The 12187-nt window shown below is 24.3% G+C and overlaps 1 protein-coding gene across 4 annotated transcripts in view; it reads right to left on the reverse strand.

Moving 5' to 3' along the window:
• Positions 1-12187, reverse strand: part of LOC117168965 (homeodomain-interacting protein kinase 2) — a 124016-nt gene that overhangs the window by 91743 nt on the left and 20086 nt on the right. For all 4 annotated transcript variants that reach the window (XM_033354974.1, XM_033354973.1, XM_033354972.1 and 1 more), the window contains exon 2: positions 7281-7610. In XM_033354974.1, coding sequence (XP_033210865.1) covers positions 7281-7610 — 330 coding nt within the window. The remainder of the gene's footprint in view (positions 1-7280; positions 7611-12187) is intronic.

Consider the following 12187-nt stretch of genomic DNA (forward strand, 5'->3'; position numbering starts at 1 on the left):
ATAAATAATGTTTTTTTTTCTATGGATTCAATTAATATTTTTAATGTAAAAATATTTGATGAATTATATTACAATATATTCTTAAATGTTTTATCTCCATCGATTAATTAAATAATACTAAAAACATCATTAATAATTTCTTCAATTTGTCTCTAAATTCGATAAATTTTAATAAAAGTTAAAACAAATTTTTATTTTATCTTCGTATACTTTAAATTAAGTACATATTTAAGTAAAATGAATGTAAGAATTAATAAATTCAATTTAAAAAGCTTCAAAATCAACAATAACGATGATTTTTTAACCGAATAATTGAATTTTCAACCAAAAAGATAAATTGTCTACGTAAAAGATGATTTTTAAACCAAATTAATGAATTTATAACGAAAAACTTGAATTTTCAACTAAAAAAGGCAAATTCCCAATACTTTAGTTGAATTTTATACTAAAAAAGCCAAGATTTCAAGCAAAAAATGTAATAATTAAATGTTCGGTTAACAAAATTAACATTCCATAGCAAACAAAAAAATGTAACCAAAGTGATGAATTTTCAACTAAAATTTTGACTTTGTAACTGTATTAGGAAATTTTAAACAGAAAATATTCATTAATAACAAAAGAATTTCAAGTTCAACGAAAAAAGACAACTTTTCAACCATATAGTTAAAGTTTTACTTTAACAGTTTTTAACCAAAAATGGAATAATTGTATTTCCAGTAAAAAATTAATTTCTACAAAAAAAGGCCACTTTTCAAACAAAATGATGCACCTTTTTGGTATAAAATTAATCTTTTTGTCTGGAAATTAATCTTCTTGTTTGAAAATTAATCTTCTTGTTTGAAAAGTAATCTTTTTTGTTTAAAAATATCATCTATCCCAGTTAAAGATTCATCATTTTAGTTTATATTTTTTTTTTTTGTATAAAATTGTTTTTTTTTTTTTTTTTACTGAAAATATAATTATTCCATTTTTGGTTTAAAACTGATTTTTTAAACGAAGTATTTGAATTTTTAAATAAAATAATAAATGTTTAACTGCAATTTCATTTTTATAAAAAAGAGAATTTGCAACCATATAATGAAATTTAGAAATAAAAAAGATCAGTTTTCAACCAAAATTTAAATAATTTAATATTCAGTTACAAGAATTAATTTCCCTCTGAAAAAAAGTAAATTTTGCAACCAAAAATGATGATTTTTCAACTGAAATACATTAATTTTAAATCGCAAAGATTTAGTTAAAAAATCAATTTTCCTCCGAAAAAAATGAAATTTCAACCAGAAGTGATCAATTTTAAAACAAAATTATTCATTTTCTACGAACAAAAAAGACAATTTTTCAACAGGATACATGAATTTTCAATCATATAGTTGAATTTAGAAGTAAATTTTTTTTTAAACAGTAAAAAAACAGATTTTAACCAAAAACGTAATAGTTCAATAACCAGTTAAAAAATTTATTTTCCTCAAAGATAAAAATCTCAACCTAAATGATGAAAACATCAAAGTTTAACTTTGAACCAAAAAGGTGGATTTTCAAACAAAAAAGCTTCTTTTTCTACATAAAAAATTGATTTTTCAACAAAATACATGAATTTTCAACTAAAATAGACAAATATTCTACCATGTAGATGAATTCAAAAGTAAAAAAAGGACAATTTTCAAACAGAAATGAAATAGTTAAAGATTATGTAAAAAAAATTAAAATAATTAAATTAATTCAATGATGAGTAAAAAAAATCATTTTCAGCCAAAGAAAAAACAAATTTTTAACAAAGTACTTCATTTTTCAACAAAAAACATAAATTTTCGATTAAAATAATGAATCTGCATACAACAAAATTCATTTTTAACAAAAGAGTTTAGCTTTCAACGAACTAATTAAATTTTCATTCCAAAAAAGTTGAATTCTGAGCAAAAAATGCAGTAGTTGATACTTCAACAAAAAAATGTTTTAATTATTTAATTCAATAAATAAAGTAGAATACCTTAATCTTCTATTTGAAAGAATATATTTTTTTTAACAAAAAAAGATGAAAAGTCAGCCAAAAATGTGATAGCTGATATTTAAACGAAAAAAAGATTTTAATTTGAAATAAAAACCAGTTGCTATTTAATTTTCAACCAGATACTTAAATTTCTAACTAAAAACGATCAATTTTTACCAAAAATTGAATATTTGAAATATCAGTTAAACAAACTAATTATAAAGCAAAACATGATTTTTCAACAAAATAGTTAAAAATACAGTAATATTTATTACTTTTAAAAATGAAGAATCATTTTTACTCAAATTTCATACTGCAATTAAAAAAAAAAATTAATCACGCGTTCAAAAAAATGCACAGACTTCAAAAAAAAAATTCCCGAACATTTCCAGGCTTTTCCAGGTAAATAAAAATTCCCTGAAAATTCCAGGGTTTTTTTCCTGCATGCTTTTAAGTGTAAGGTCGACTGCACTCGACTCAGGTTTCTGTAGTTTTCTACAACCTTCTTCGAACAGAAGTACTACGTATTTCTATTCGAGTCTACTGCAATAATTCCAGATTCACTCAAAGTATAACCAAATAATCAACTTTTATTGCATCGCGTCATACATTCCCTCAAAATAAGTTTCGGTCTCGATGTTCTCATTTCCTATCAGCGAAATTCAATTTTATTTCCGTCGGCCAAAGTCCAGATCTTGTTAAAACAATAAAGAGAAATTCTTGTCATGCTCGTCGATTCCGTGTACGATTTCAAACTCCGGTACAAGACTTCACGGCCCAAATTGCTCTCAGAATAGGGATAATAAGATGATTTTTCACAAAAATAGGGAAATAATTCGTTTTAAAGAAAATTAATGCAGATAGCGTATTAAATCTAATTTAAAAAGCGCTTTAATTGCCTAAAATTATCATCGAAATCTAATGCATTTTCAAAAAAATAGTTTAATTTCTAAAAAAAAAAAAAAAAAGATTTTCTACCAAAAGAAATTAATTTTCAACAAAGAAAGACCGATTATCAACTACGCAGTTTATTTTTCAAGCTAAATATAATTAAATATTTAGAAAACAGTTGACTTTTAAACCAGAAGAGATCAATTATCAAACAAAAAAATTTAATATGCAATCAAAAGATTAATTTTTAACCAAATACTTGAATTTTCAATAAAAGAATTGAATTTTCGAACAAGAAAAATAAAAAAAAAACAGTGCAGTTTTCAAACAAACTGTTAAATTTTCTTGACAAAAGGGCAATTTTTTTATAAGACGATTGAATTTTTAATTTTAAAAAGTTCATTTTTAACTAATACATATGAATTTTTAACTCAAAAAATCTGACTTCTACTATGAAAGATAAATTGTCAATCCAAATGAACAAGTTGAAAACAAAACCACTAAATTATTAATCAAATAATTGAATTTTGAACCAAATAGCTGAATTTTTAATCTACCATACAAAGATACATTTTCAACCAAGAAGATTAGTTTTCTATCAAATTTTTGAATTTGCAACAAAATACATAAATTTAAAGCCAGATATTTAAATTTCCAGATAAAAAATTCATTTTTAAGCAAAAAATAAAACGAACTTTCCTTCAAAACTGTTGATTTTTTAAACCAAAAATATGAATTTTTCACAAAAAAAAAAGTTAATTTTCTACCTAATAGTAAAATTTTCAAAAAAAAAATAGTTTAATTTTCAACGAAAAAAGTTACATTTTTTACCAAAAAGTTGAATTTTTTCTACCAAAATATATGACTTTTCAAACCAAAAACGCGAATTTTCAACAAAATATTTGAATTTTCATACCAAAAATATGAATTTTCAATAAAAAAATTGATTTTCTACCAAACAGTCAAATTTTCAACAACAAAAATAGTTAAATTTTCTATGAAAATAATTGCATTTTTTACCAGAAGGATTAATTTTTCTATCAAAATATATGACTTTTCAAACAGAAAACGCGAATTTTCCACCAAATTAGTAGAATTTTAACAACAAAAATAGTTGAATATTCTATGAAAATAGTTGCATTTTTTACCAAAAAGATGAATTTTTCTACCAAAATACATGACTTTTCAAAACCAAAAAGGCGAATTTTTAAACAAAATAATTAAATTTTCAAACCAAAAATATGAGTTTTATAAAAAAAAGTTGAATTTCTACCAAATATTTAAATTTTCAAACAATTATTTGAATTTTTAACAAACAAAAAAATGATTCCCACCAAAAAATGCGAATGTCTAACAAAAGAGTTGAATTTTTAAACTAAAAAATATCAATTTTCTACAAAGAAGATTAATTTTTACTTCTAAAAAAAAACGATTTCGTAACAAAATACATGGACTTTTGACTAAATGTTTTAATTTGTAATAAAAAATTTTAATTTCGAACTAGAAACAGAATCGTTCAATTTTCAGTTACCAAAATTAATTTTCAAAAAAAAAAATTAATTTCAAACATTTTCGCATGTTATGTCTGATCGCCATGTATATATCCTTTTTTTACGAACTCAATAAAGATTTATTATTATTATTGTTATTGATTTTTAACAAAATAGTTGAATTTTGAAAAAAAAAATTTTATTTAAAAAAATGGAGTTACATTTTCAGTTGAAAAAATTAAGTTTATAAAAAATGAATTTTCAGGAGAAAATATTTTAATTTTAAAACAATAACAGTTCAATTCAACAAAGCAAGACCAATTTTCAACCAAATTTTCATCCTAAAAAATTAATCTTTAACCAACATTTAATTTTTTAACAAAGTCGTTCAATTTGCACCAATTAAAAAATATGAATTACCCATGAAAAAAAAGATTTGCTTTTTTAGTTTGAAAAATGAATTTTCAAGCACAGAAGAACGAATTTTCAATAAAATAATTAAACTTTTAAAAAAAATTAAGCTTTCGACTAAAATGATGAAAAATATTTGTTAATGAAGTCGTTCAACTTTTTCCAAGTAGTTAAATTTTCAATTAAAAATTTTGAATTTCCGACCAAAAAAAAATATTTTTAAGTTTGAAAAATAAATTTTCAAGAAAAAAAAAGGAATTTGTAACGAAATAATTAAGCTTTTAACTAAAAGGATGAAACTGTAACTGGAATAGTTAAATTTTAAGCCAAAAAAACATTAATTCTTAATAACCCATTATATAATGAATATTTAAAAAAAATATATTTTGAACTTACATTTTTTTAAACAGTTGCGTTTATCAAAAAAGACGAATTTTCAACTAAACAGAAGATCAAATTTTAACATAAAACGGAACAGTTAATCTTTCTGTTAAACAAATAAATTTCCGAACAAAAGTAAATTTTCAACAGTAAATATTTATTTTGAATAAAAAACAGTTGAATTCAAACAAAAAACACGAATTTTCAACCAAATTTTCAAATCTAAAAGATAACAAGGTCATTCAACTTTTACCCAAGTAGGTAAACTTGTAGTTTAAAAATATTAATTTTCGATCACAAATAAAATATTTGCATTTTCAGTATGGAAAATTAATCTTCAAGCCAAAAAAAAATAACGAATTTGCAAGAAAATAATTAAACTTTTAACCAAATAAGTCCAAAAAGATTTCAATTGACTTTTTAACACAAAAATAAGAATTTTAAACAAAAGGTAAATTTTCTAGTAATAGTTTAATTTTCAACAAAACCGTTTATTTATGAGCAAGAAAATATGAATTTTTGACTTTATATTAAAAAATTTTATATTTAAAATTTTTTTAACTGAACATCTTTTAAATTATAAGTTCAATTATTGTTATTTTAAATAGTTTAAACATCCTTGAAAAGCTTCAAAATTCTATTTCAAAATCTTGAGAAATATAGAAGTTGTTTTAAATTTATTATTTATTATATTATTATTACTTATTTTTAAAATTTTTTGAGAACTTCTAAATATCTTTAAAAATCATCTGAATTTTTCCTACAACTTTTAGGAAATTTTGCAATTAAAAAAATTTCCTTAAAATTTGAATGTGTAAATAACAATTGCAAATTTATTATTTGTAAAAGAAATTTTAGTAATTTTAAGAAATATTCAGAAGTTTTGAAAAGATTCATAATTAATTTAAAACAGGTTTTAAAAGATTTATATAATTGTCAAGAAATAATCTGGAAGATTTTAAGGAAATTTTGGAAAATTTGCATGCTATTTATGAATTTTTTCGGAACTCCTAAATATTTTTTAAAATTACTCAAATTTGTTCCACAAATAATAAGTGTTTATTTGTTATTTATACAAAAAAATTCAATATTTTAAATTTATTAAAAGACTTTAATTACAATTATATTATTATGAAATTATTTTAAAGTTGAATAATAGTTTATAAAGTCTAAATCGGGCATTCACATGTTCTAAATGACTAAGACTTTCAAATTAAAACAGTTTGATTTTCAACGTTAAAACCTGGAAATTCTTAAATTGTGAACTGATTTAAAACCACTTTGTCAAATCAATTATTGTTCACTTGTTAATACTTAATGTACAGATCCATTAAAAAATCTATTTATTTATTAAATAAAAATGTTTTTTGTCAAAACATTTCAACTTTAAACGATATTAATTTTTAATAATTCGAAATTATTTTCTCTTCAAGAAAAGATTTAAAAATTGCTCAAATAAAAATGTAAGCTAAAAAATAAAAATCTAAAATGTAAAATTGGTTTAGTTAAAGATTGTTCAATTACGCATTGTAAACTGAATAATAGCACAATTGAAAAAGACAACAATTCAACTAATTATTTAAAAAATTGTTAAAATCGTACTTGGACAGGTTTTTCCTGGTCTCAAAAAATTTTCAGTTTCGCAGTCCAGCGGCCACCCTGTGCATCGGACCAAAGCATTCTGTTACGAATCTAGGCTTTTATTTATTGTAGTCCTGAAGACTCAAAAGACCAAGGGAATATGTTCCTAATCCTGTTTCTAATCATTTAAATTGATCAAGACTCGGTAGAGCGCATACACTATTCTCCGAGAGGGAATAGAGTATATACTCTTTTCCCCGATAGGAATAGAGTATATACATTATTCCCCAAGAGAATGACCTACAGGGGGACCAACTTACGAGCACTTTGCGCAGCTAAGGAAGCCTTTCTCAAAGAATCGTGAACCGCGCGCTTCCTGAAAGTCATAAAAATGGAGTGCCCGCTTAAATATTGGACACTTTCATCCAGACAACTCCTACCTTGACGGTGTCTCCGCCCAAATACGTAAAGATAGGCGTGTGTAGAGTGTAAGTGATTATGCTCTCGGGGAAAAGAGTATAGAGACTTTTGAACGTTACCTTTTGGCCACAACGTTGTTGGTACGAATCTAGGAGTTTGATCGTAGAGGTGCGCACCAAGGATTGTTGGATGGGACTACTCTTCTGCAGCGCATTATTGTGCAGCGAGTTGAAAGCGGCGTTGGTACCGCTGACGGAGTACCGTTGCAAACCAGGATTATTGTCCAATTGGTAGTCGCTGGTCGATTGGACCAAGGCGTGTTGGATGACCGGCTGGCTCACGTTGTAATCCAACTTACGCTTCTTGCTGTGGTGAAGAGCGATGTTGTTACCGCTGCTGCTGTTGACGCTGCTCGTCTGTTGAGTTTGGATGAACATGTCACACATTCCCTGCACAAACAGAAATAGAAGCCAACATTAGAAAGTGACTTCCTAGACAAGACCCTCTTAAACATCTACTAAACACTTAACGATGTACTAATTTTGGAAGAGAGAAGGTGAAATTTAGGGATCAAAATATTTCAAGCCAAGATTCTTTCTTTAACAATACTCTTTTTTAGAATTTTATGTTTTTGCTTTCACTGTAGATAAAACTCGAAAACCTCGAAATATTTCCCACAAATTTTTTATTTTTAAAAAAAATCTATTTTGTGAATTATACCATCTTTATTTTTATGAACAATATTTTCCTTGAGTACAATTACTTAAATACAATTTTTCAAATAAAAACAATATTAGAGTTAAAAACAACGATTGCAACTTTTACCTGAAAAAGCAAAAGAAAACCCTAAATAAATATTATTAAATAAACAATTTTTTCTAACGTTCATCTTCAGTTACCTTCCAAAAAAGAGTTAAAGTTTAGAATGGGAATAGTTTCCTCGATTTCATATATTACTTTTAACAATGCTCGATTTTGAACATATAGATAACTTTGATAGATCCGTAAGTAATTTCTCTTTCGTACATTAAGTTTAAAAATAAATTAGGGTCGATACAGAATTTGATATCCCTTAGGGGCCGTTCAAAAAACTACTTCATACTATCAGAGGGGGAGGGGGGGTGTGACGTGGTGTGGGAGGGGCTAACTCAGAATATGACATCACACATGAAAATATGTTATTAAAAATCTTTTAGATTCTTAACAAATGAAAATTGATGCTTTCAGTTTACAAGCAATAGCATTTAAATATGTCTTTTCATTTTTTAGCTTGTATGCAAACTGAATTAATAATAACCAATAAGAAAATTGAACTATTTTTGTGTTGAAAGTTAATTCTTTTTAATTGCAAAGTCTACTATTACAGTTTTGGTTCAGAAATGATTAGTCTTTTTTGATCTCGGCTGTTCTTTTTATTTAAAATAAAAATATTTTTTTGTTAAAAACTCAACTTTTTTTGAAATTCATTTTTTCGGTTTGGATGATGAACGATGTACAAAAATCATTTCTCTCTCTCTCTAAAAAATTAAAAGTTAGTTTGTAATTTTTTTTTCTTTCTTGACTGAAAAATCTTTTTTGTTTGAAAATCAATTATTTTGTCAAAAAATCATCTTTTTGGATGAATTCAACTGTTTTGGATTTAAAATGAAAATATTTTTTGACTGAAATATCAACTATTAAATTTATCGTTGAAAATTTATCATTTTTTGTTAAAATTTTATTGTTTGGTAGAAGATTCTACATTTTTTCATTCTTTTTTTTCCCTGGTTGAAAGTTCAACTTCATCTTGAAAATTCATTTTTTTCAGTTAAAAAATTGCCGTTATAGGTTGCATTTTTTTCTTAACTTAAACACCCTTTTTGGTTGAAAATCAACTATTTTATCGAAAATTCTTCTTTTTGCATAAATTCACCTGTTTTTATTTCAAATAAAAATATTTTTTTACTGAAATATGATTATTTAGTAGAAAATTCTATATTCTTTTATTTCTTTTTCACAAAAAATTAGACTATTTGGTTGCAAATCATCTTTTTTTTTTTAAATTCATAATATTGGGTTGAAAATTAAAATGTTCTGCAGGCAATTGTGTTTTTAGCGTAAAAATTCAACAATTGGGTTGAAATTTTTATCTTTATCGAAACTGTTTTGTAGAAAAATAATTTCTTTGTCTTAAAATTGTAACTGCTTTTTATTTAAAATTAAAATTTTGTTGTTAAAATATTAACTATAATATTTTTTGTTACAAATTCAGCTATTATTTGATTGGAAATTTATGTATTTTGTTGATAATTCGTCTTTTTGGGAAAAAATGTATCCTTTTTGTTGAAAAGTCAATTACTTTTTTTTAAATTCATATAATTAGTTGAAGATTCATCTCTTTACCCGAAAATTGAAATATTTTGTCGAAAATTCGCTTTTTATTGAAAATTCATTTTTTTCTTTAAAATTAATTTGTTCAATTAACTATTCCATTTTTAGTTGAAAATTGATCTTTTTCATTCCGTTGGTTAACAATTTACCTAGTCTATTAAAAACTCGTCTTTTTATAATTTTCTTAACTGAAAATTCGACTATTGAAAAATTCAACTACATTCTAAAAAAAATGAACTTTTTGTTTGAAAATTCGACTATTTGGTGGTAAATGCAACGGTTTGGTCTAAAATTATTGATTTTTTTCAGTTCCTTTTTTCGGTCTATTTTTGTATATGTATCTGGCAATGATAAAATCGACCTAAACGACAATGTCACGTTAGGTTTTCCTGATTACAGCAGAAAAATATAATGTACAACACATATCAGTAAAAACGGTTTTATGTCTCAAACCGTCTAATGGTTCACAGTTCTTGATTTTTAATCTAGCGTGGTATATTATTAACAACGACAGTAATTATTGAAAAAATACTCTCGTTTCTCAACCTGCATAATTTTAAGGAATTATGCCAAAACTGTCCGGAAAATGCGAAAAACTTTTGTCTATTATTTGGAAAACTTTTTTTTTTGTACATTTTTTTTGTACATTTTTTTTGTACATTTTTTTTGTACATCAACCAAAGATACTTTACATAAGCAGGAAAAAAAACGTTTTTTTAATGAAATGCCAAATAATGCAAATGAGCTACAGCTAATTAATGAGCCGACATTCACTTTTTCGTATTCTAAATTTCTTATTTTTGGATTTGCAATTTTCTAAATTCTGAACTTCTTTTTACTAAAAACAGAAGTTTTCGACCAAATGAATTAAGTCTCAACCGACATGTTGAATTTTTTTCCTCTAGAAAAGATACAATTTCAACCAAAAATAGAAAAGCTAAATTTTCAGTTTAAATCACTATTAAAAAAAAAAATAAAAACCAAAACGAAAAATTTTCAGCAAAATAGTTAAACCAAAAACATAATTATGGGCTTTCAGCCAAAAAGAATTAACTTACAACGCAAAATACACCAAACTCTCGAATTCGGTCCCCCCGTTCTCGATCTTCCTACAACTGCTGTTCCACGCAGTTTCTTAGGGGACAGGTCGAGAGAAGGTAGCTACTCTAAATACATATAATAAATCATTATATAATGAATATTTCAAACAAAAAATATTTTAAACTTACATTTTTTTAAACAGTTGCGTTTATCAAAAAAGATGAATTTTCAACTAAACAGAAGATCGAATTTTAACATAAAACGGAACAGTTAATCTTTCTGTTAAACAGATTAATTTTCGAACAAAAGTAAATTTTTAACAGTAAATATTTATTTTGAATAAAAAACAGTTGAATTCAACCAAAAAACACGAATTTTCTACCAAATTTTCAACCAAATTTTCAAACCTAAGAGATAACTAAGTCATTCAACTTTTACCCAAGTAGTTAAATTTTTAGTTTAAAAATATTAATTTTCGATCACAAATAAAGTATTTGCATTTTCAGTATGAAAAATTAATCTTCTAGCAAAAAAAAAAAAAAAAAAAACGAATTTGAAAGAAAATAATTAAACTTTTAAGCAAATAAATCCGAAAAGATCTCAATTGACTTTTTAACACAAAAATAGGAATTTTAAACAAAAGGTAAATTTTCTAGAAATAGTTTAATTTTCAACAAAACCGTTTACTTATGAGCAAGAAAATATGAATTTTTGACTTTAAATTAAAAATTTTTTATATTTAAAATTTGTTTAACTGAACATCTTTTAAATTATAAGTTCAATTATTTTTTTTTAAAATAGTTCAAACATCCTTGAAAAGTTTCAAAATTTTATTGCAAAGTCTTGAGAAATATAGAAGTTGTTTTAAATGTATTTAAATTTAAAATTATTTAAAAATTTTTTTGAGAACTTCTAAATATCTTTTAAAATCAATTGAATTTTTCCTACAACCTTTAGGAAATCCTGCATTTAAAAAAATTTCCTTAAAATTTGTATGTGTAAATAACAATTGCAAATTTATTATTTGTAAAAGAAATTGGAGTAATTTTAAGAAATATTCAGAAATTTTGAAAAAATTCAAAATTAATTTAAAACAGATTTTAAAAGATTTGCATAATTGTCAAAAAATAATCTGGAAGATTTTAAGGAAATTTTGGAAAATTTGCATGCTATTTATGAATTTTTTCAAAACTCCTAAATATCTTTTAAAATTGCTCAATTTTTCTACAAATAATAAATGTTTATTTGTTATTTATACATAAAAATTCTAAAATTTCACTTACAAAATATTCGATAATAGATCGTCTTTTTCTTAATTCAAAACCTTCAAATTGAATGGGTTAAAAATTGAATGTTTTAGACTGAAAAAATATTTTAAATTTATTAAAAGCCTTTAATTACGATTATATTATTATGAAATTATTTTTAAGTTGAATAATACTTTATAAACTTTAAATCGGCCGTTCACATTTTCTAAATGACTAAGACTTTCAAATTAAAACAGTTTAATTTTCAGGAGTTAGACAAGGATGCGTTATGTCTTCATGGTTATTTATATTATTTATGGACAAGTGTTTAAGAATGGCTCTCTTCGACGAAGAGGGTGTGGATCTCG

This window comes from Belonocnema kinseyi, chromosome 3, assembly GCF_010883055.1.
Source record: "Belonocnema kinseyi isolate 2016_QV_RU_SX_M_011 chromosome 3, B_treatae_v1, whole genome shotgun sequence".
Classification (NCBI taxonomy): domain Eukaryota; kingdom Metazoa; phylum Arthropoda; class Insecta; order Hymenoptera; family Cynipidae; genus Belonocnema; species Belonocnema kinseyi.